Below are 26,139 nucleotides of genomic sequence, written 5' to 3'. Positions count from 1 at the left end.
GCTCGTGAGGCATGACCTGCCCCTCACAAAGCCATGCTGACTGTCCGTAATCAGCCTATGCCTCTCCAGGAATCTTCTCCAGTAATTTGCCCACCACTGAAGTAAGACTCACTGGCCTATATTTCCCAGGATTATCCCTACTCCCTTTCTTTTTTCCCAGTAGTATCAGAATGATCCTTGGGGGTTGTTAGTTCCCCAGGGTGGGAGTTAGTTAATCACTGACTCATTAAAACCATTCATCATTTTCTGCTGCTAAGTAGCAACAGGTGATAATCCCTGATTATCACTTTACTGATAATCCCTTTCTTGAACAAAGAAACAACATGTTACCCTCCAATCATCTGGCACTACTCCTGTGGCCAGTGACGACGCAAAGGTAATCACCAAAGCCGCAGCAATCTCTTCCCTCGCTTCCCATAATAACCTTGGCTGTATCCCACCTGACCCTGGTGACTTATCTATCCTAATGTTTTTCAAAAGTTCCAGCATATCCTCTTTCCTCACGTTGACAAGCCCTAGCGTATCAGCTTGTTGTATGCCATCCTCTCAAACATCAAGGTCTCTCTCACTGGTGAATACTGAAGCAAAGTATTCATTAAGGACCTCCCCTACTTCTTCCGACTCCAGGCACAGGTTTCCTCTTTTATCCCTGATCAGTCCTACCCTCACTCTAGTCATCCTCCTATTCTTCACATATGTGTAGAACGCCTTGGGGTTTTCCTTAATCCTACTCGCCAAGGCCTTCTCGTGCCCCCTTCTAGCTCTCCTAAATCCATCGTTAAGCTCCCTCCTGGCTATCTTGTAACTCTCTAGTGCCCTGTCTGATCCATGCTTTCTAAACCTTAGGTAAGCTTCTTTCTTCCTCTTGACAAGATATTCTACGTCTCTTGTCAACCACAGTTCCTTCACCCTACCATCCTTACCCTGCCTCAGTGGGACAAACCTACGCAGAACCCTATGCAAGTGCTCCCTAAGCAACCTCCACATTTCCGCTGTGCACTTCCTCAAGAACATCTGTTCCCAATTTACACTCCCAAGTTCCTGCCTAATAGCATCATAATTCCCCCTCCCCCAATTAAATACTTTCCCATGTTGTCTGCTCCTATCCCTCTCCAAGGCTATGTTAAAGGTCAAGAGTTATGGTCACTGTCTCCAAAATGCTCTCCCATTCGAGAGATCTGAAACCTGATCAGGCTCATTGCCTAGTACCAGGTCCAGTGTGGGCTCTCCTCTTGTTGGCCTGTCCACATGCTGTGTCAGGAATTGTTCCTGGACACACCGAACAAACTCCGCCCCATCTATCCCCATTACACTGAGCAGGTGCTAATCAATATTAGAGAAGTTAAAATCACCCATGACAACAACCTTGTTATTTTTGCACCTTTCCAAAATCTGCTTCCTGATCTGCTCCTCAGTGACTCTGCTGCTATTGGGAGCTCTGTAGAATACTCTCAGTAGAGTGATCGCTCCCTTCCTGTTTCTGACTTCCACCCACACTGACTCAGTAGATGATCCCTCCAGGACGTCCTCCCTTTCTACAGCTGTAATTCTGTCCCTGATCAGCAAAGCCACACTCCCACCTCTTTTACCTCCGTCCATGTCCCTTTTGAAACATCTGAAGCCTGGAATATCCAGCAGCCATTCCTGCCCTCGTGACAGTCAAATCTCTGTAATGGCCAAAATGTCGTGGTTCCGTGTACCTACCCATGCTCTAAGTTCATCACCCTTGTTCCTGATACTACTTCTATTAAAGTAGACACTGCAGCCCATCCAACTGACTGCAATTTGCCTTTTCAACTGCCTATTCTTCCTCACAGTCTTACTACACTCTGCATCTACTTGTACACTAAATGCACCAACCTCTGACTTACCACCTGGGTTCCCATCCCCCTGCCAAACTAGTTTAAACCCTCCCCAACAGCAGTAGCAAATCTGTGTGCAAGAATATTGGTCCCCCTCCAGTTCAGGTGTAACCTTGTCCCTTTGGCACAGGTTGTACCTTCCCCAGAAGAGATCCCAGTGATCCATAAATCTGAAACCCTGCCCCCTGCACCAACTCCTCAGCCACACATTCATCTGCCAAATCACCCTCACTGGTGCATGGCACAGGCAGCAATCCAGAGATCACTACCCTTGAGGTCCTGCTTTTCAGCTTCCTACCAAGCTCCCTATATCCCTCTTCAGGACCTCATCTTTTTTCCTACCTATTTCATTGGTGCCAATATGTACCATGACTTCTGGCTGTTCGCCCTCCCCCTTCAGAATGCTGTGGACCCAATCTGAGACGTCCCTGACCCTTCTAAGGTAAGGGGCCAAAACTGTGCACAGTACTTCAGGTGTGTCCAAACCATCACCCTGTACAATTGTAACAAAACTTTGGTAATTGGTTTATTATTGTCTCTTGCTGATACAGATCATTTCACCACATCAGTACATCAATGGAAAAGCAGTAACAGAAGACAGAATATAGCATTACAGTTACAGAGAAAGTGTAGTGCAGGCAGATGAGGTAGATTGTGAGGTTAAGAGTCCATTTTATCATACAAGAGGTCTTATTACTAAACTCCAATCCCTTTGCAACAAAGGCCAGTATTTGACCTCTTAACTACTTGCTGCACCTGCCTGCTAACTTTTAGTGATTCACACATAAAAAAACCAAGATCCTTCTGTAATTTACTCACTAGCAGTTTACTTCAATTTGGATTTTAATCTGCCTTTTGATTCCTCTTACTGTCGTGCATAACCTCACACATTAAACTCAATTTGCCAAGTTCTACATGATCACAACTTGAACTGGTGGCAGAGGGAATACATTTTGCTGACTCATCCTGTTTTTTGCTTGGTATTTGTATTGGTTTATTATTGTCACTTGTACCGAAGTACAGTGAAGAACTTGTCTTGCATACTGTTTGTAGGGATCAATTCATTACTCAGTGCATTGAGGTAGTACAGAGAGTATTGAGGTAGTACAAGGTAAAAACAATAACAAAGTACAGAGTAAAGTGTCACAGCTACAGGGAAGTGCATTGTAGGTAGACAATAAGGTGCAAGGTCAACAAGTAGAGGAGATTTACTAGGATGCTGTCTGGATTGGAGAGCATATCTTCTGAGGATAGGTTGAGCGAGCTAAGGCTTTTCTCTTTGGAGCGGTGGAGGATGAGAGGTGACTTGACAGAGGTGCACAAGATGACAAAAGGCATAGATCGAATGGACTGTCAGAGAGTTTTTCCCAGGGCAACAATGGCTAACACGAAGGGACATAATTTTAAGGTGATTGGAGGAAGGTATTAAGGGGGATGTCAGGGGTAAGGTTTTTACACAGAGTGGTGGGTACATGGAACACACTGCCTGCAGAGGTTGTGGGGGCAGATACATTAGGGTTTAAGAGACTCTTAGACACATGAATGATAGAGAAATGGGGAGCTACGTGGGAGGCAAGGGTTAGATCTTAGAGCAGGATAAAATGTCGGCACAACATTGTGGGCCAAAGGGCCTGTACTATGCTGTAGTCTTCTACGTTCTGTCCATCTCGTATAAGGGGACCATTCAATAGTCTTATCACCGTAGGATAGAAGCTGTCCTTGAGCCTGGTGGTATGTGCCCTCAGGCTTCTGTATCTTCTGCCTGATGGGAGAGGAGAGAAGAGAGAATGACCCAGGTGGGTGTGGTCTTTGATTATGCTGACTGCTTCACGAGGGCAGTGAGAGGTATAGCCAGAATCCATGAAGGGGAAGCTGGTTTCCGTGATGCGCTGGGCTGTGTCCACAACTCTGTGCAGTTTCTTGTGGTCCTGGGCAGAGCAGTTGCCATACCAAGCCATGATGCATCCAGATAGGATGCTTTCTATGGTGCATTGATGAAAATTGGTGAGTGTCAAAGGGGCTTGCGCACATAGTTGTCTTATTGTTTAAAGAGAGCTCCTTCCATTCCAGCAGTCCAAGAACTTACATTGCTGCTGTCTGAATTGCAGAGTGGGCCATTCGTGGATGCATGCACCAAGAGATTCCAATGAACACTGAGCTCTAGGGGATCTCATCGTTGCAGCAGAGATCCCTGCTGGATTGATTGGCAGCAAATTGGAAGGTCAGAAAATGGTTGACTGCTGACCTCGGGAGTAGGAAAGGCTCTAAAGTGCTGGCAGTTGCATGAATTGCTCTACTCCCAGCAGAGAAGAATGAAGGGAAAGTGAAAGTCATGTTTAAAATTATGAGACATTTTGATAAGAGTAGATAAGGAGAAACTGTATCTGCTGGGGGCAGGGTTTAATTACCAGAGGAGCCAGTGTCAAAAAGCAGTCAAGTGTGAGATTGCAGTTCGGGAGGAGGTACAGGAGCCTGAAGACCCAAACTCAACAATTTAGGAACAGCTTCTTCCCTTCCGCCATCAGATTTCTGAACGATCCATGAAACTATGAACAAACACTACCTCATTATTCCTTTTTTTGCACTATTTATTTATTTTTGTAATTTATAGATTTTTATGTCTTGCACTGTACTGCTGCCACATAACAACAAATTTCATGTCATATGTCAGAGATATAAATCTGATTCCGATATTTTTTTTGAAAAACACATTGTACGTTTCAATGATATCTTTTTTTCTCTGCCCCAGAGAGTAGAAGCCCAGTCTGCTTAATATCTCTTCATAGGATAACAGCACCTTCCCCTTCTATTTCCCCCTTCGAATTCCAGGAATCATTCTGGCAAACCTTCAGTATACTCCTATAGCACAAGTATAACCTTAGGAACATTGAACTCTTCCTCTTTTGCACTATTTTAGTTTGTTCTGGTAACATATAGTAATTTTTGTGTCTTGCACTGTACCACTGCCAGAAAACAACAAATTTCATGATGTATGTCAGTGATAATAATTCTGATTTCTTCTTCCATTTAAGTCATGTTTTGGTAATTGTTAAGGTATTATCTTTCTATATGTCTCTATGTGCCATCAGCTCATATGCCTTATTGACATACTTATTGCATTTAGATACGTTATTAAACCCAGTTAGTTTTTTTCTTTGTCTGCTTTCTAACATTTGTTTTCTTTGCATTTCAAAATCTCTATCTTTCTTGTTTTCATTTCCAGCTCTGCCATGGCCTGGGGAGTGTTGCAGAACAGAGGGACCTTGGGGTAGTAGTACACTGTTTCCTGAAAGTGGAGTCACATGTAGATAGGATGGTGAAGGCGGCTTTTGGCATGCTGGCCTTCATAAGTCAGGGCATTGAGTATAAAAGTTGGAAGGTCATGGTGCGGTTGTATAGGATGCTGGTGAGGTTGCGTCTGGAGTATTGTGTTCAGCTTTGGTTGCCCTGCTACAGGAAAGATGTTATTTACTTGGAAAAGATTTACAAGAATATTGCCAGGACTTGTAACTGAGGGACTGTGTTATTGGGAGGGGTTGGACAGGCTAGGACTTTATTCCTTGGAGCATACGAGACTGAGAAGTGGTCTTACAGAGGTGTATAAAATCATGAGGGGCATAGATAGGGTGAATGCACTTAGTCTTTTTCCCAGGGTTGAAGTATCAAGAACTAGAGGGCATAGGTTTAAGGTGAGAGGGGAAAGACTGAAGAGGAACTTAAGGGGCAACTTTTTGACACAAAGGATGATATCTGTGTGGAATGGGTTGCCAGAGGAAGTGGTTGAGGCAGGTACAATAACAACTTTTAAAAGATAGTTGGACAGTTACATGGATTGGAAAGGTTTAGAAGGATATGGGCCAAACGCTGGCAAATGGGACTAGCTTGGATGGGAGATCTTGGTCGGCATGGACCAGTTGGGCCGAAGGGCCTGTTTTCGTGATGTATAACTCTGTGAACTCTATTCTTCCTTCTGAATTGATGCTCAGCTTACCATCACTCTGCCAAGCCATTTTATTTATTGCTAAAAGTTCAGAACTGAAACTTTAACTATGTTTCTCTCTCCATGGATGCTGCTGGATCTGCAGAGTTTCCAACATTTTTTGGTTTTATTTTAGTTCATTACTGATTTTAGTTCATAAGTTCTTGCTGATTCTAACTGTATTGAGAAAGAAATCTTCATCTGCATTTCTCTGTCTAAAGTATCCACCAGACTTTGCAAATATCCTGACTTAGATGCCTGTGGTTTTAGACTTCTAGCTTTTCCAATTCCTGGTATGCACTCCACCTTCCCTAGCTTTGATGAGGGTTGGGGGTTGGTGGTATGGAGGTGGTGTATTTTGGGCTGTGGTCTGAAAAGTTCTTTTGGTTTGTTTGCAAACCCTGTGGTTCTCCGCAAATTATTTCAATATTCTGAGCTTGATGACTCAACATAATGCTCTATTTTTGACTTCCACAAAGTGCCTTTAATTTGACATTTCAGTTTTTCAAGTCGAGGCTAGTGTCAAACAGATCTAAATGGCATGAATTGATCTTTCCAGTTAAATATAAAACACTTAATCAAACTACTTGCATAAATCCTCCTTTAAGCATTTATTTGTAGTTTTATTTTTAGTGTTAGCTTTGTTATAAGTTAGGTTATTCAGTTCATTCAGTTCCTTATGTTAAGTTGTCTGGAGGTGCCTAGGTCAAGGTTAAGGAACCTCTATAATTTTCAGTCCCCTCTGAAACACACGGGTGGTTTTGTATATTTGGGAATAAGTTCATCACAACAAAAACTTCTTTTACAATCCATATTGATCTGGGCCATGACTCACAAAAATAATGCAATCTTCCTCATTTGCCTACTCGGTTAGTGACGTATTTAGTCCATAATTGAGTGTGGGTGTTGTATTATGGCAGTTTTTTTATATTTCCACATGCCTCTGTAGACTGCCTGTTTATAGCCATCATGACTTTGATAGTTGTGTATTTTAAAACATCATTTTATTGTTCCGACTTCAAACAAAACAGTCAATGTGATGGGCTTTTTTTTTCCTCAATGTAAGAAATTGCAAATCTTAATTCACTTAGTGTTTGCATTGCCCATAAGAAGTTGATTGTAGGATCATATTCTAATTTAAGGGAGTCCAGAAGCCTCCTTTAAATGCATTTACGGGAAATAAGAACTCTGTTGATTTATGGGTCTGAAAATAGCAGCCCAGCATTTTTGATTATTGTTTATGGATGTGGTCAGTGAAGTGTCCGTTAACACACCCATGTCTCTTGCTTCTTAATAAATTCTACTATATTGAAAAAGTATATGTGGCTTCTGTCTGTTTTTCCACATTTATTTGCATGGAATTTATTAGTCACCAACCAGTCTACCAGCAAACCATGACAATTTCTCTCTATAATATCTTGCTAACAGTTGTACAGCAATGGGAAAAGTTTCATCAAGGATCCCAAAAATTCTGTTCCTTTTATTACAAACCTTGGCTCCTTTTCTTAGTCAGTTAATAACCTATTTTCATGACTTACACCTTTAACCATTGGCTTTGTTTGGATAGCAACTTGTACTTGTATCAAAGGATTTTTAAAAATCAATGATCTGGGTTGCTCTTCTTCAGTTAAAGTACTTTTTCTCCAAAACTTACAGGAAGCAGTAAGGAATGCAGATGGTATGTTGGACTATCTTGCAGTGTATTTGAGTACAAGAGTACTGTTTCTCTTTCCACAGATGCTGCCTGGTCTTTTGAGTATTTCTAGCATTTCCTGTTTTATTTCAGATTTCCAGCATACTTCATCACATTGCAGTCTGGTGATGTTCTTGGCCGTCAGAATTACGATGCCTGTTGGACCTTTGCTACCCTTCTCGATAACTCTGGCATGTGCCAGAAGATACTATACATTTCACGAGTGGTTGTTCCATATGATGCTATATATTAATAGTACATTGGAAGAACTCAATGGCTCAAGCAGCATCTATGGAGGCAAAAGGTGTGAGTTGACGTTTTGGGTCAAGGCCCTGCATCAGGATGCTGTGAAAATAATGGCGATGTAACTCAGAGAATTGATTAGATGCTGAAATATTTTTGAGTGGCACAACAAAAGGTCATATCCCCTATTGTGAGTTCCCCGTACACTTTTTGAGCTGGTCGGGGTTTTCTACTTTAGGTAGAAACCTTTTTTATCTCCTGCAAAAGTGATTTTCAATTTAGATGCATTGTATTCCAAAGACATAGAACATAGAACAGTGCAGCACAGAACGAGCCTTTCGGCCCACGATGTTGTGTCGACGTAGCTATTCCCTCCTGCCTACAGAATGCCCATATCCCTCTATTTTCCTCTCATTCATGTGTCCATCCAAGCCCTTCTTGAAAGCCCCCAATGAGTTTGCCTTCATTACCCTATCAGGCAACACATTCCAGGCATCCACCGCTCCTCAGTAAAAAAAAAACGTACCCCTCATGTCTGTTCTGAACCTTACCCCCTCTCACCTTAAATGCATGCCCTCTAGTATAGGATCGCTCAATAATGGGAAAAAGATATTGCTTGTCCACCCTATCTATGCTGCTCATAATTTTATACACCTCCAACAGATCACCCCTCAGCCCCTGCCGCTCCAGAGAAAAGAGCCCAAGTTTGTCCAGCCTCTCCTGATAGCACATGCCCTCTAATCCAGGCGGAATCCTAGTTGGAAAAGTGGTACTGGATTTTGACTAAGGCAGTATTTATAATTCTTGGTCTTTGAAGTATGTTGTGTGTTTAAGTTCTTGACATAACAGGCACTCATTTGCTTTGAATTGCAGGAAAAATTCTCTTCAGAAGAAGCCATGTGAGAGATGTGGCTATGAAGAGACTGAGACCCATCGATGAATATTGCAGGGTAAGAAAATAATGAACACCAGCACTTGCATATTTCATAAAACATTCTTTCTCTTGGAGTTTGACCTAATGATGACTTCGTGACCTTTAGGACCACCTCAGTATTTCTGGACATCTGCAAGTTTTTTCTCTTCTGGGACATTGTTATTGTGTAAAGGAGATAAAGAAATGCAAGCTTTTAAAAAATATGGGTCCTCAATCCTGTAGCAGAACCTGAAGCCATGTTCTGGGTTTCCTCATTAGGTTTCAGTTTTGCAAACATGAAGGATCAATCTACTCAATCAGGTTGAAGAAAGCAAAGGTTATGTATTAATAAGGATTAGGGAGTTCCCAATCTCAGCTACATACAAGAAATTCTGATGATGGGTTTATTTATAATGCAGTTATCTATTGTGGATTTTATGTATTGAGAGTTTATCTGAATGATGTAAAGCACCTTTTGATTATATTGAAACATGGTTAAAAATAACATTTTGGAAACTGTAGCTTCAGATCCTACTCCAGGATTAAACATCTTTTTTTTTAAAGTTTGCATTTCTTTAGCTACTTATCACAATAACTGTGTGCCAAAATGATTTGCAGAAAATCCACTTCAGAGTTGTGATATTGCTGGAGGGGAATGTGGTAGCCCTTTAGAACACAACATGCTTCCACAAATAGCAAAACGATGGTGATCATATAATTTGTTTTGGTGATGTAATGTTGATTAGGATACTAGAATGAACTCCCTGGAGAGAGTGTTAGCCTGGTTTTTATGCAACTTGAACTCTCAATTCCTGACTGAAGTAAGAATACTATTCAGTGAGCCATATTTTCTTATATCTGGTATATTTTCTTAAATAGGGGTGATTACCTATCAAAACCAATTAACTATATATGACAGTTCTTCAGTGTTCTGAGGAGGTGAGGCAATGCTTTTTAGATAGAACCAGTTTGATGATGCTACAGTTTATTGGAAGATAATACTCTGTAATTAAATAATCTTTTTGAGATCAGACCATTCTTCTCCCTAAGTTCTCCAATTCAGTGAAGTTATTACTTTGGTTTGTATGCAAAGAAACCCAGACTGACTGTATCTTCCTCTCATCACCAAATGCTGCAATAATAATTGAATAAGATTCTAGAATATAAGATATCTTTATTAGTCACATGTACATCAAAACACACAGTGAAATGTATCTTTTTGCGTAGAGTGTTCTGGGGGCAGCCCGCAAGTGTCGCCACGGTTCCGGCACCAACGTAGCATGCCCACAACTTCCTAACCTGTACGTCTTTTGGAATGTGGGAGGAAACTGGAGCACCTGGAGGAAACCCATGCAGACATGGGGAGAACGTACAAACTCCTTACAGACAGCAGTGTATAAGCTGATACTTCACTGACAGTCATGCCATCTGACCTTTCCTTTGCAGATACCTTATTTTGTAACTGTTGACTTCGGCTGGGGGTTTGGGATCTTGATTACCTGGAGGCTGAACTGAACTAACAATATAATCATTAGTAGGGAAAATAATGCAATTTATGGCACTTCTTGAACTCTCAAAGCCTCTCTCCCATCTACAAGGCTCTAGACAGAAGTATAATAGAGTATTTACTAGTAGTTGAATATTGAAGAAATGTGAAACCATTTAGGTCTAGAGTTCAGTGCCACTGAATTACGAGTAGTGCACAGTAGATGCAGTATATTGCGTTTTCATTGGAACAGGAGATTGTGTGTGATTCAGTAAAATTATGAACAATCTGTGTCCTAACTCCATCCATCCATGCACCTCCTGCAGGCTATGGGAGATCAGGGAGACTGCCAGTGTCCCTGATGACTTCATCTGTAGGAACTGTGCTCAGCTGTAGCTCCTGAGTGACCCCATTAAGGAACCAGAGCTAGAGTTAGATGTACTTAGGATCATTTGGGATGCTGAGGGCATCATAGATAAGAGGTGGTCACATCTAAGGTACAGGCAGCAGATAGTTGGGTGACCACCAGGAAAGGTAGAGGGAGCAGGCAGACAATGCAGGATTTCCCTGTGGCCATTCACCTCAGAAGTATAGCCCTTTGGATGCTGCTTGGACAAACTTGGGTTGTTCTCCCGAGAGCATCAGAGGCTGTGGGGAGACCTGATAGAGGTTTCTAAAATTATGAGTGGCATAGACAGGGTAGATAGTCAGAATCTAGAACCTTTTCCCCAGGGTAGAAATGTCAAACACCTTTTAAGGTGGGGGGGTGGGGGTAGAGTTTAAAGGTGACATGAGAGGCAAGTTTTTTTCATGGAGAGAGTGGTAGGTACTTGGAATTGGTTACTATGTAGCGGCCAGCTACACACTACGAAATGAAGACACGGAGTCGCTGGTTCGAAATCAGAAGTTGAATGAATGACAGGGGCGCGGTGCACCTTTAATATCCGAAAACTTCCCGCGCTACCATTCTTGCGCCGATGTCACGCGCGGGTCCCCTGACCTTCCCGCGGGTGGGCTTTCCTAGCCTGACGATGGGGAAGAAGGAGGGCCCCGCGCCATCTTGGATCGGGGCCTCCGACGACGTTCGCGATGTCGGGAGCCGGTTCGATGCCGGTGTGGTGAGTCGCTACAACTAATAGTTATCGGTAGTAGTGGAAGCAGGCAGTTTGGTGGAGTTTAAGAGGCTTTTAGATAGACACATGAATATGAAGGGAATGGAGGGATATGGATGATACACCTGCACCTGGCCTATATTCCTCAATTCCCTGCTTGTTGATTTGTCTGCCTAAATGCCTTTTAAATGTTTCTATCTCTACTACATTCTCCTCGTCCTAGATGCTTCATAGCAGGTCCATCTGCAGTTCCAGCTTCTCTAAGTTGTTCGAATCTGGAATGCACTGCCTGACTGGGTGGTGGAGGCAGATACTCCCCACAGCATTAGATCACAGAACGTAGAACAGTACAGCACAGGAACAGGCCCTTTGGCCCACAATGTTGTGCCGAGCCAATTACATGAGTAATAAAATGCCCAACTAAACTAATCCTTTCTGCCTACACAATGTCCATATCCTACCATTTCCCTCACAATCATGTGCCTTGCTAAGAGCTTCTTGAATGCCCCTATTGTATTTGCCTCCCCATCATTCCAGGCACCCACCACTCTCTGTGTAAAAAAAAACCTTGCCCCACACATCTTATTTGCCCCTCTCACTTTAAATGCATGCCCTCTGGTATTAGACATTTCAACCCTGGGGAAAAGATACTGTCTATGCCTCTCATAATCTTATAAACCTCTATCAGATCTCCCCTCAGCCTCTGCCGCTCCAGAGAAAACAACCCAAGTTTGTCCAACCTATCCACGTAGCACACGCCCTCTAATCCAGGCAGCATCTTGGTAAACCTGTTCTGCACCCTCTCCAAAGCCTCAACATCCTTCCTATAATGGGGCGACCAGAACTGAATGCAAGACTCCAGATGTGGCCTAACTAAAGTTTTATAAAACTACAGCATAACTTCCTAACTCTTGAACTCATTGCCTTGACTAATGAAGACAAGCATGCCATATGCCTTCTTTACCACCCTATCAACCTGTGTAGCCACTTTCATGGAGCTATGAACTTGGATCCCAAGATCCCTCTTCTCATCAACACTGTTAAGGGTCCTGCCATTAACAGTGTACTGTTTCTTTACATTTGATCTCCCAAGGTGCAACACTTCACATTTGGCTGGGTTGAACTCCATCTGGAACTATCTAGAAGAACACTTGAATTGCCAAAGCATAGAAGGCCATGGATCAGGTGCTGGAAAATGTGATTAGTATAGATGGGTACTTGATCGCTGGTGTTGACAAGGTGTGCTATGTGATTCTGATCCTCTCCACTCTATTCCTTCTCCCAATTACTTTAAATCTATTTCCCTGCTTTATGAAACCTATGCTGGGGAAATAGAGTTTTTTATTTTCTCTGCTAGGCCCCTCATGATTCTGTACTTTTCCACTGAGTCCTCAAGTGCCTCTCTTCTGAAGAAAACAATGCCAGCTTATCTGATCTTTGGCCATACAAATTTAATGTCCTGGCAATGCCCTAGTAAATCACTGTATCCTCTCCAGTACTATAACATCTTTCCTGTCATGTGGTGACCAAAACTCTACACAGTTTTCACTCCTATAGGTCTGCTATTGCAGTTGTATAGTCAATCGAGTTAGAGATAAGTGCAGATTAATGAGATAAACCACCAATCACATCAAATGTGACATTGAACAATGGTTAAATTGAACAGTAATTAACATTGGACAGAAGCTAAAGTAAGAAGTGTTGTACATTCTTGGTAACATACTGATCTTCAGTCAAAGAGAGGGTTGTATTGTCTTTGTGTCCAAGATTGACCCAGGTTCAGCATGATGCAGAAAGTCTCCCTACTGTCTTTTGTGCAAAAACAGTGCAGCACTGATCTGCAGTGAATGCAGGAAGACAGATCCAGGTTAATGATTGAGGAGAGTTAATGAGGGAAGAGCGTCACTAAGTCTTTTAACAAGCAGAGCATTGAGTAGCCAGTTGGAATTGTGCCTCATGATTTCTGTACTCCATATTATTGCTTTCAGCACAAATAATTCAGTTTGGTTCACATTACATCGCAGCCTATATCATTAGAGTTCAAAGTAAAACACCAGTTTTTGTTGTTGCCCAGTGCTGAGGGCCATACTTTGGGAAGGATTTGAAGGCTTAGAAGACGGTTACTAGAATTATGATGGGGATGTGGATATATTGGGGAATCTAGAGTTATTCTCCTTTGAACAGAGGAGGTTGCAAGGGTATCTGGTAGAGATATTTATGAAGGATATAGATAGAGACTAATTATGTTCATTGGCAGAGGGGGTCAAGATCTTTGGGGCATAGAATGAAGATGGCAAAAAAAAAGTGATGGGGGAAAACATCTTTACATAGGTTAGGGTCAGGGCAGCTGTGGAGACAGATTCAATTGAAGTGTCCAAATGGGAGATGGATATCTAACTGAAATTAAAGAATTGCAGGGCTATGAGGAGAGGGTGGGGGAGTGAGATGAGCTGGATTGTTCTTGCATAGAGCTTGTATGCATTCAAGAGGTCAAATCGACTATTCTAGGCTGTAATCATTCTGTGATTAAGTGAATCCTATGGTGACATGCTTGTGTGAAAGTATATTGTTCATGTGGTAGTGAATAACTCTTTATTTAATCTACTTTAGGCTCTGGTGCGACTGCCACCTATGATCTCACAGTGTGCGGAAGTGCTCCGGTTTTTTGAACCTCGTCCCGAGGATTTAAATCCACCAAAGGAGTAAGTAGAGTTGCAAGCCTGATCCCTACAGAGCCCTGGGCATAAATGCTGATGGAAGGAAAATCTCTTGCAGATTAAGGTGCCAGCCAACATATGGGACTGTGACAACAATAGGATTTAGAAATATGTTCGATGAAAATGTCAGAGAAATAGACTGGCTGGTAAATTGAGATAGATCCATTCAACCAGAAGTTGCTAGAGTTTAGCAACACTATGATCACTTTGCACTAAAATAGATCGTTTTTTTGTTCTAATTGTGTTTTTTCTTGCAAAAATCAGAATGAGGTTTATTATCACTGACATATGTCGTGAAATTTGTTGTTTTGCAGCAGCAGTACAGTGCAAGACATAAAAATTACTATAAATTACAAAAATAAATAAATAGTGCAAAAGAGGAATAACAAGATAGTGTTCATGGGTTCAAGGACTGTTCAGAAATCTGATGGTGGAGGGGAAGAAGCTGTTCCTGAAGTGTTGAGTGTGGGTCTTCAGGCTCCTGTCCCTCCTCCCAGAGGTCCCACCACCACATCCTCCTTCCCGCCCCCCCCAACTACATACATAGTTCACCCATAGGTCCCAGCTCGATCTGCCATTCACCTCTCCCCTACTGGTTCCCATTATCACCTTCCTTATTTATCAGATTCCAGCACGGGTAGCCTTTGTGTTCCTGCTTACAATCCTTCCAGCTTCCTCCATCTTCATGCTCCAATCCATCCCCCAAGAAGACAGCTCAACACCACTACCTTGAAGTCAAATAGGGATGGCATACACATTCCACAAATTAATTAAAATGAAATCAAAGTCAATGTGAACACCATTTTGTATGGCTACTAATGGAATTGTAACCTAATTGTCCACATGTAAAATTGAGATAATAATTGGAAGGAAGTTACTAACGGGATGTTCTGCTAAAGCCATAGCCATGATATTTAGTTTCTTGAATGATAATGTTTCATGTATGAGTGAAAATTCTAGATAATGTGTGACCGTTGGAGGACTCATGGGATTGGAATCAGCAAGATATTCATTGCTTGTCCTGCACAGTGATAGCAGAAGATTTAGATTAGAATTCTAGAACAGAGGACATAGAACACTACAGCACAGTATAGGTCCTTTGGCCCACAATGTTGTGCCGACATTTTATCCTGCTCTAAGATTTATTTAACCCTTCCCTCCCACATAGCCCCCTATTTTTCTATCATTCATATGTCTATCTAAGAGTTTCTTAAATGTCCCTAATGTACCTGCCCCCACAACCTCTGCCGGCAGTGCGTTCCACGCACCTACCACTCCCTGTGTAAAAAAACTTACCCCTGACATCCCCCTTATACCTTCCTCCAACCACCTTAAACTTATGTCCCCTCGTGTAAACCATTGTCACCCTGGGAAAAAGTCACTGACTGCCCACTTGATCTATGCCTCTTATCATCAAGTCACCTCTCATCCTCCTCCTCTCCAAAGAAAAAAGCCCTAGCTTGCTCAACCTATCCTCATAAGACATGCTCTCCAATCCAGGCAACATCCTGGTAAATCTCCTCTGCACCCTCTCTAAAGTTTCCACATCCTTTCTATAATGAGGCGACCAGAACTGAACACAATAGTCCAAGTACAGTCTAACCAGACTTCTGTAGAGCTGCAACATCACCTCGCGGCTCTTGAACTCAATACCCCAACAAATGAAGGCCAACACACCATACACCTTCTTAACAACCCTATTGACCTGTGTGGCAACCTTGAGGGATCTATGGACGTGGACCCCAAGATCCCTCTGTTCCTCCACACTGCTAAGAGTCCTGCCATTAACCTTGTATTCTGCCTTTGAATTTGATCTCCTGAAGTGTATCACTTCACAATTATCTGGGTTGAACTCTACAGCAACCTTCTACTCTCTGCACAACACCACCAACCTTTGTATCATCAGCAAACTTACTAACCCACCCTTCCACATCCTCATCCAAGTCATTTATAAAAATCACAAAGAGCAGGGGTCCCAGAACAGATTCCTGTGGAGCATCACTGGTCACTGACCTCCAGGCAGAATATGCTCCACCTACCAACACCCTCTGTCTTCTATGGGCGAGCCAATTCTAAATCCACACAGCCAGGTTTCCCTGGATCCCATGCCTCCTGACTTTCTGAATGAGCCTTCCGTGAGGAACCTTATCAAACGTCTCACTAAAATCCATGTACACCACATCCACTGCTCTACCTTCATCAATATATTTTGTCACATCCTCAGAGAATTCAATCAGGCTTGTGAGGCATGAACAGCCCCTCATAAAGCCATGCTGACTGTCCCTAATCAGCCTATGCTTCTCTAGATGCCCATAAATCCTGTCTCTAAGAATCTTCTCCAGTAATTTGCCCACCACTGAAGTAAGACTCACTATTCTATAATTCCCAAGGTTATCCCTACTCCCTTTCTTAAACAAAGGAACAACATCCAGCACTACTCCTGTGGCCAGTGAGGATGCAACGATCGTCGCCAAAAGTGCAGCAATCTCTTCCCTAGCTTCCCATTATACCCTTGGATATAGCCCGTCTGGGCCCAGTTGCTTAGCTAACCTAATGTTTTTCAATAGTTCCAGCACATCCTCCTTCCTCACATCAACATGCTCTAGCATATCAGTCTCTTGTATGCCATCCTCACAAACGTCAAGGTCTCTCTCTCTCTGGTGAATATTGAAGGAAAGTATTCATTAAGGACCTCCCCTACCTCTTCTGACTCCAGACACATGTTACCTCTTTTATCCCTGATCGGTCCTACCCTCACTCTAGTCATCCTCTTGTTCTTCACATATGTGTAGAACGCCTTGGGGTTTTCCTTGATCCTATTCACCAAGGCCTTCTTATGCCCCCTTCTAGCTCTCCTAAGTCCATTCTTAAGCTTCCTCCTGGCTACCTTGTAACTCTCCAGAGCCCTGTCTGATCCATGCTTTCTAAACCTTAGGTAAGCTTCTTTCTTCCTCTTGACGAGATATTCTACATCTCTTGTCAACCACGGTTCCTTCACTCTACCATCCTTACCCTGCCTCAATGGGACAAACTTATCCAGAGCCCCATGCAAGTATTCCCTAAAAAAAAACCTGCACATTTCCGCTGTGCGCTTCCCCAAGAACATCTGTTCCCAATTTACACTCTGAAGTTCCTGCCTAATAGCATCATAATTCCCCCTCCCCTTGTTAAAAAGTTTCCTATATCGTCTGCTCCTATCCCTCTCCAAGGCTGCAGACATTTCCTTCTCAGTTTCAGTTTGTTTACCTTTTGTATGTAATGCAGAGTGAAACAATATAAAATTCACCCACTACCAAAGAACTTCATGTTTCTAGGCTTGCAAACTGGATTCTATCAAACCAAACAATATAAAAATGTTTTTCATTCTGGCAGTACTCGGGGAGAAATCATGGAGTAATCAGCCAATTAAGCTGTATGGGTAGAATTTAGTAATAAGATCACTTTGATGGGGTTATACTATAAGTCTCCCAATAGTTAGCGGGGATTAAATGAGCAGATTATGTAGGTATATTGCAGTGGGGTGTAAAAACAATTGGGTTGTAGTATTGGGGGATTTTAACTTTCCCAATATTGATTGACATTGCTTGGATGGGGTGGAATTTATAAAATGCATTCAAGAGGGGGTTTTTAAGCAGTCTGCAGAGAGTCCGACTGGACAAGGGACTGTATTCAACCTCACAGAATGAGGATGGACAAGTGGTTGAAGTGTCTGTGGAGGAACCCTTTGGAAACAGCGACCATAGTTTAGTATGTTTCATGAAAAAAGTAAGTTATGAATTAAGGTCTTAAATTGGAGAAAGGCTGGTCCTGGCATATTTAGATTGGGAGCAACTGCTGTAGGGAAAAACAACGTACGATAAGTGGGGGGCGTTTAAAGGTGATATAGTAAGAGCTCTCACAATCAACATGTCCCTGTAAGGGTGAGAAGCAAAGCTGTAAGATTAGGGAACCTTGGTGGACAAAGGTAATTGGTTTGATTGGAAATAAGAAGGAAACATATGTCAGGTGTAGGCATTTGTTTTCCATTGAGTCCTTTGAGATTTGTAGGGGATATTGGAGTGAACTTAAGATATGAGGGAAGTGAAAAGGGGATCTTAAATACCCTGGGTAAACAGGATTATGGAGAGTCCCAAAACCTCTTATAAGTATGTTAGAAGCAAGAAGGTAGCTAGGAAAAGAATAGGTCCCCTCAAGGACCAAAAAGGAAATCCATGTGTTGAGCCAAGGGATATGAGCGATATCCTACATCAATCTGTGTCATTGTTGGTGAGGCTGCACTTGGAGTATTGTGTTCAGTTTTAGTCGCCCTGCTAATGGAAAGATGTGATTAAACTGGAAAGAGTGCAGAAAAGGTTTACAAGAATGTTGCCAGGACTTGAGGGACTGAGTTATAGGGGGACGTTGGAAAGGCTAGGACTTTATTCCTAAGAGCATAGGCGATTGAGAGGTGATCTTATAGAGGTGTATAAAATCATGAGGAGCAGAGATAGGATGAATGCACTCAGTCTTTTTCCCAGGGTTTGGGGAATCAAGAACTGGAGGGCATCGGTTTAAGGTGAGAGGAGAAAGATTTAAAAGGTACGGGGAGGCAACTTTTTTTTTACACAAAGGGCGGTATGTATGTGGAATTAGCTGCCAGAGGAAGTGGTTGAGGCAGGTACAATAACAACTTTTAAAAGAGAGTTGGACAGGTGCATGGATTGCAAAGGTTCAGAAGGTTAATGGCAGGACTATTAGCAGTGTGGAGGAACAGAGGGATCTTGGGGTCCATGTCCATAGATCCCTCAAGGTTGCTGCGCAGGTTGATAGGGTTGTTAAGAAGGCGTATGATGTGTTGGCGTACATTAGTTGGAGCTTATTGAACTCAAGAACTGCGAGGTAATGTTGCAGTTCTATAAAGCTCTGATTAGACCATACTTGAAGTATTGTGTTCAGTTCTGATCACCTCATTATAGGAAGGATGTGGAAGCCTTAGGGAGGGTGCAGAGGAGATTTACCAGGATGCTGCCTGGATTGGAGAGCATTGGAGAGGCATAGATCAAGTGGATAGTCACAGAATTTTTCTCAGGCCGAAAATGGCTAACATGAGGGGGCATAATTGTAAGGTGTTTGGAGGAAGGTATGGGGGGATGTCAGAGGTAAGTTTTTTTACACAGAGAGTGGTGGGTGCGTAGAATGCACTGCCAGTAGAGGTGGTGGAGGCAGATACATTGGGGACATTTAAGAGGCTCTTAGGTAGGCACGTGAATGATAGAAAAATGGAGAGCTATGTGGGAGGGAAGGGTTAGATAGATCTTAAAGCAGGATAAGATGATGGCACAACATTGTGGGCCAAAGGGCCTGTACTGTGCTGTAATATTCTATGTCCTATGTTATTTGCCAAACATGGACAAATAGGAGTAGCTTGGATGGGGCATCTTGATCGGCATGGACCAGTTAGGCTGAAGGGCCTGTTTCTGTGCTGCTTGACTCTATGAATACTTCTCATCAGTATTCACAAGAAAAAGGATGTGGAGGATGGAGAGTTAGGGGAGGGTTACATTGATATTTCGGAACAAGTCTGTGTCAGGAAATAGGAAATGTTAGAGATATTGGCTTACATTAAGGTGGATAAATCCTCTGGGCTTGATGGGATCTATCCCAGGATGCTCTGGGAAGCAAGGGAGCAGATTGCTGGGGCTCTGACGGAGATTTTTGCATCTTCATCAGCCACTGGTGAGGTATCAGAAGACTGGAAGATGGCCATTGTTGTTCCGTTATTCAAAAGGGGCAATGCAGATAAGCCAGGAATCTACAGGCCAATGAGCCATACGTCAGTGGTAGGAAAGTTGTCAGAGAATATTTTGAGAGACAGGACTTATATTCATTTGGAAAGGCAGAGACTGATTAGGAGAAGTCAGCATGGCTTTGTGCAGGGGAAATTCTGACTCACAAATTTGATTGAGGTTTTTCAGGAAGTAACTAAGAAAATTGATGTAGGCAGAGCAATAGATGTAGGTTACGTGGACTTTAGCAAGGATTTTGACAAAGTCCTGCATGGTTTGCTGGTGCACAAGGTGTGTTAGCAAAATGGATCTAAAATTGGCTTGGTGATAGGAGGCAATGGGTAGTGGTGGAGGGGTGTTTTTCTGACTGGAAGTCTGTACCCAGTGCTATACCTCGGGTATCAGTGCTGGGACCTTTGTTGTTTGTCATATACTGTATATAAATGACTTTGATGAATATAGGTGGACTCACTGGTAAGTGTGGAGCAACACACAAAATGGTGGAGGAACTCAGCGGGTCAGGCAGCATCTATGGAGGGAAATGGACAGTCACTATTGGGTCAGGTTGAAACATTGACTATATCGACATCTAATGCATTTTAGGATGTCAATTATAAACAGGGCATGTACAGTAAATGGCAGGGATCTCAGGAGTGTTGACGTACAGAGAGACCTTAAGGTGCAAATTCATAACTTCCTGAAAATGGCAACATAGGTGGATAGGATGGTGAAGAAGGTATTTGCACGCTTGCCTTCAAAAGCCGAGGCATTGAGTGCAAGTGTTGGGACAACCTGTTGCAGCTGTATGAAACATTGGACAGGCCACCCTTGGAGTATTGTGTATGGTTCTGGTCACCAACTACAGGAAGGATATGGTAACATTAGGAGTGCAGAAGAGATTCACCAGAAAGTTGCCTGGAATGGAGGGCTGCAGTTATAAGGAGAGATTGAATAGGGTGAGTTTATTCTCACTGGAGTGTAGAGGCTAAGGGGTGACCTTGTAGAGGTTTATAAAATTATGAAAGGCATAGATAGGTAGGGTGGATAGTCTTTTTTATTGGTAGAGGGAGGATGAAACTGGAGGGCATAGGTTGAAGGTGAGAGAAGAGAAATTTAAAGGGCGGAGGGGCAAGTTTTTCACATAGTTTTATGGAACATGCTGCCAGCAGTAGAGGCAGATGCAATTAGTGCTTAAGAAGCATTTGGCCATTTACTTGGAAAGGAAACTCGGACAAATGCGAGGTGTTGCACTTTGGTAATTTAAACCAGGGCAGGATTTGTGCGGTAAATGGTAGGGCTCTGGAGAGTGTTGTAAAACAGAGGGACGGAGGGATACAAGTACGTCGTTCCCTGGAAGTGGCAACACGGATAGACAGGGTGGCAAAGAAGGCCTTTGGCATGCTTGCCTTCATCATTCAGGGTGCTGAGTACAGGGGTTGGGATGTCATGTTACAACTATAGAAGTCGTTGCTGAGATTATACTTGGAGTATCATGCACAGTTCTGGTCACCCAGCTATAGGAAGGATGTCGTTAAGCTGGAAATGGTGCAGAAAAAATTCATGAGGATGTTACCAGGACTGGAGAGAAAAACTGGAGAGAGGGCTGCAAAGAAAAACCTGGGAACTATAGACCAGTAAGCCTAACATTTGTGGTAGGTAAGTTATTAGAGGGGATTTTGAGGGATAAGATATACAAGCGTTTGGAAAGATAGGGATTGATTAGGGATAGTCAGCACGGCTTTGTGCTTGGGAGATCATGTCTCTTGAATTTGACTGAGTTTTTTGAAGGAGTTACCAAGAAGGATGATGAGGGCGGGGTGGTAGACATGGTGTTTGTGGACTTCAGTAAGGCCTTTGATAAAACTCCGGTTAGACCACACTTAGAGTACTGTGTCCAGTTCTGGTCGCCTCTTTATTAGGAAGGATGTGGAAGCGCTGGAAAGGATGCAGAGGAGATTTACGAGGATGCTGCCTGGTTTAGAGAGTATGCATTATGAGAAGAGACTCATAAGGGAGCTAGGGCTTTACTCTTTGGAGAGAAGGAGGATGAGAGGAGACATGATAGAAGTATACAAAATATTAGAGTAGACAGCCACTGCCTCTTTCCCAGGGCACCAATGCTCAATACAAGAGGGCATGGCTTTAAAGTAATGGGTGGGAAGTTCAAGGGAGATATCAGAGGGAGGTATTTTACCCAGAGGGTGGTTGGGGCATGGAATGCGCTGCCTGGGGTGGTGGTGGAGGCAGGTACATTGGTCAAATTCAAGAGATTGCTAGATAAGCATATGGAGGAATTTAAAATAGAGGGATATGTGGGAGGAAGGGGTTAGATAGTCTTAGGCGAGGTTCAAAGGTCGGCACAACATTGTGGGCCGAAGGGCCTGTATTGTGCTGTACTGTTCTATGATTCTATAAGGTTCCACACGGTAGGCTGCTATGGAAAGTTAGATCGCATGAGATCCAGGAAGAGCTAGCTAATTGAGGCAGGTACATTAACAGAATTTAAAAGATACTTGGAAAGATTTAGAGGGATATGGGCCAAACACGGACAAATGGTTCTAGTTTAGATGGGCATCTTGGTTAGTATGGATGATTTGGGCCAAAGGGCTTGTTTCCATGTTCTATTACTCTATGGCTCTATGAACAGGCAGAGAATGGAGGGATATAGACCATGTGCAGTTTAAATTGTCATCCTGGTTGGTATACACATTGTGGGCCGAAGGACCTGTTCCTGTGCTGTACTGTATTTTGTTCTTTCACAACTGATAGAGACAGAAAAATCTAGTTGCCTGAAGTTATAGAATTTAATATTGAGTTCAGAAGGCTGCAACATAACTAAATGGAAGCTGAGGTGCTGTTCCTCAAGCTTGCTTTGGGCGTCATTGTAGCAATACAGGAAGCCACAGATGGATTGGTCATAGTGTAAGAGCGAATGAGAATTAAAGTTGCAGGCAATGGGAAACAGAGTCGTTCCTGCGGACTGAACATAGTCACCCAATCTGTGTTTATTTTGCCAATGTAAAGGGGACCATATTTTTTAACACCAAATGCAGTGCAGTGGTTTGGAAGAAGTGCAAGTGGATCGCTGCGTCATCTGGAAAGTCTGTTTGTGTATCTAGCTGGGGGGAAGGAAAGAAGTGAAAGGGCAATGGAAGGTGGGGGAGGGGTGACTCTAAAACCAGTAAAACCAGGGTATCAGTTGTCCATCTGTGATATTGGCTCAGCTTGTTTGTTTTTCCTATTTTTGGTTTTCCTCTGGGAGTGGACAACTTGCCCGGCCTGACCAGATGGGCACTTCTTCCTGCTCTGCATTTCACAACTCCTACATTATTTTACCTATCTTCTCACTCTCTAACTGCTGCCTTGCTCTCTTTGACCAAATAACCTTGTTTACAGTCAGTTCCTCCAGCATCATAGTGTTTATCATCCAGATTCCAGCAGTCTTTTGTTTCTCTTGTTTACAGTCACCCTGGTGTTACCCTTTCAGAAATATCCATCTCCCCCATCCTCAGTGCAGCTTAGCAAGCTTCTTTTGTCTCCTTCCCAGTGCTGACAAAGGGTCCTCAACCTGAATGTTTCTCTTCCGACAGATGCAGCCTGACCTGCTGAGTATTTCCAATATTTTCTGTTTTTATTTTAGATTTTCAGCAGCTGTAGTTTTTTTGATTTTCATAATTTGCTAATGTTTGTTGCCCAGATCCAAGGAGAACAATAACTAGGCTTTAATAGGATCAAGGATAGTTGTTCATTGGCCTGAAGTATAACACTTTTTCAGTCACCATGGTTGCAGTCTGATTTGTAAGAAATTCTTGTTTTAGTTAAGGAATTATATAGTTCTGTACTGCCTGTAAATGAGTTTTGCATTATAATCTCTATTATTTCAAAGAATTTGAGATTGTCAGTAAAAGGAAATGGTTGAACAGCTGGAAGTCCAAAGTATCTGTTGAATGTGCATCTATCAGACTGTAGCCCATTCATCGGCAGGAAATCAGTGAAATTATCTGCACACATTGCCTTTTAAATATACTTACTGCCACCCAGTGGTTATGTATGCATTTTCAATGTTTTCAGTCTACTTCATTCCCATGTGGTAGGTGAATTAACAATTGTAATACAGGAGATGTTTATTCAACTCATCAATTCTGTGCAAAATCATAGAACAAAGAACACTACAGCACACTGTGTCTGTGTCGACCTTGATGCTAATTTGAACTAATCCCATCTTCCTGCACATGGTCCGTATCCCTCCATTCTCCATTCGGTCACGTCTGTCTAAATGCCTCTTAAGCATTGCTGTTGTATGTGCTTCCCTGGCAGTGCGTTCCAGGCATCTACTTCTCTCTACATAAATAAAACCTGCTTCATAAATCTCCTTTAAACTTTCCCACTCTCACTTTAAACCTATGTCCTCTACTATTTGACATTTCCAATCTCGGAAAAAGACTGACTATCTACCCTTTCTATGCCTCTCAATTTTATTTACTTTTATCAGGTTGCCCCTCAGCCTCTGTCGCTCCGGAGAATCCAAGTTTTTCCAACTTTGTTGCTAATATACTCCAATCTAGGCAACGTTATGGTGAAGCTCTTCTGCATCCTCTCTAAAGCTTCCACATTCTTCTTACCGTGTGGTGACCAGAACTGAACACAATACTCCAAATGTGGCCAAACCAAAGTTTTATACAGCTGCGACATGACTTGCCAACTTTTTTATTCAATGCGCTAACTGATGAAGGCAAGCATGCCATATGTCTTCTTTATTACCCTATCCACTTGCGTTGCCACTTTTAGGGTTTTGCACCCCAAGATCTCTCTGTACACCAATTTTCCTAAGGGTCTTGCCATTTATTGTATACAGGCAGTCCCTAGGTTACTATAAGGGTTTAGTTCCTGAGAACCGTCTGTGAGTTGATTTCACCTGGTCAGACATGTCTGTTCTATGTCTATTACTCTACAAACACTTGCTATAAATTCATTTCATTGAATACATCACCCTAATACTACTCATAATTAATCTAATGGAGTATATTCTGTATCCAGTCATTAATGAATACCATGAAACAATTTATTAGTAGTTCTAGCTTGAAAAATGCTTTCAAAATGTGTGGGAGAATTTGCATCAAATCAAATTTCTGTAAGTCAGGTCAATTGTAACCTGGGAAGCCCCTGTTGCATTTGACTTACCACGCTTGTCCGGATTAAACTCCACCTGCCATTTCTCCTTTAAGATTTCCAACTGATCTATATCCTGGTGTATTCTTTTGCTGTTCACAGCTTCATCAATTTTTGTGCCATCTGCAACTTAGACCACCTACACCTTCCTCCAAATTATTAATATATAATACAAACAACAGTGGTCCCATCACTGATTGTTTGCGTAGCACCACTGGTCACATACCTCTTGCTACCCTGTCTTCTTTGACCAAGCCAATTTTGGATCCAATTTACCAGTTATTCATGGATTCCAAATGACTTAATCTTCTGGACCAGCTTACCATAAGGAACATTGCCAAATGCTTTGCTGAAGTCCATGTGGACAATATCCACTGCCCTATCCTCAGCAATCGTCTTTGTCACTTCCTCAAAAAAACTCAATATATTTGTGAGTGTACAAAGCCATGCTTAATATCCCTAATAAGTCCATACTTTTCCAAATGTGAGTAAATTCTGTCCCTAAGAATCTTCTCCAATAATTTTCCTACCATTGATGCAAAGCTCACTGGTCTATAATTTCCTGGTTTGTCCCTATTTGCCTTCTGAAACAAAGGAACAACATTGGCTATTCTCCAGTTTTCTGGCACCTTGCCAATTGCTAAAGAGGACACAAAAATCTCTGTCAGTGCCCCATGAATCTCCTTCCTTGTTTTCCTCAGTATCCTGAGATAGATCCCATCAGGCCCTGGAGACTTGTCTATCTTAATGTTTTTCCTGATGTCCAACACCCTCTCCTCCTCAATATAGACATTACCTAGAATATCAATATAACATTCCCTAATCATACATGTCCTTCTTGGTGAATATCTATGCAAAGTATCTTTAAGGACTCACCCAGTTCCTCTGGGTCCACGCATAAATCCCCTCCTTTGTCCTTGAGTGGACCTACCTTCTCCCATTCTAGGTAGAGATAAATCCAGGTAAAGTTGAATCCAGGTGGGACTTTCACAGTTAACAGCAGGGCCCTGGGGAGTGTTTTACCACAGGGGGACCGTGGAACACAAGTACATGGTTCACTAAAGGTGGAGTCACAGGTAGACATGGTGGTGAAGAAGGCTTTTGACACTCTGGCCTTCAGAAATCAGTGCATTGGGTATAAAAGTTGAGAGGTCATGGTGCAGTTATACAGGACACTGGTGAGGCTGCACTTGGAGTATT

At 42.6% G+C, this 26,139-nt stretch overlaps 1 protein-coding gene and 1 non-coding gene across 3 annotated transcripts in view; one reads left to right on the top strand and one right to left on the bottom strand.

The window, feature by feature from the left end:
* sh3pxd2aa (SH3 and PX domains 2Aa) overlaps nucleotides 1-26,139 on the top strand; it is a 434,682-nt gene that overhangs the window by 137,138 nt on the left and 271,405 nt on the right. For both annotated transcript variants that reach the window (XM_052027259.1, XM_052027258.1), the window contains exons 4-5: nucleotides 8,651-8,727; nucleotides 13,899-13,990. In XM_052027259.1, coding sequence (XP_051883219.1) covers nucleotides 8,651-8,727; nucleotides 13,899-13,990 — 169 coding nt within the window. The remainder of the gene's footprint in view (nucleotides 1-8,650; nucleotides 8,728-13,898; nucleotides 13,991-26,139) is intronic.
* LOC127577049 (U8 small nucleolar RNA) lies at nucleotides 165-283 on the bottom strand. The gene has a single exon (XR_007957316.1). It is a non-coding gene; the product is annotated as a U8 small nucleolar RNA (small nucleolar RNA).

Source organism: Pristis pectinata, chromosome 12 (genome assembly GCF_009764475.1).
Source record: "Pristis pectinata isolate sPriPec2 chromosome 12, sPriPec2.1.pri, whole genome shotgun sequence".
Lineage (NCBI taxonomy): Eukaryota > Metazoa > Chordata > Chondrichthyes > Rhinopristiformes > Pristidae > Pristis > Pristis pectinata.
This window is presented reverse-complemented; position numbering and strand designations above follow the sequence as displayed.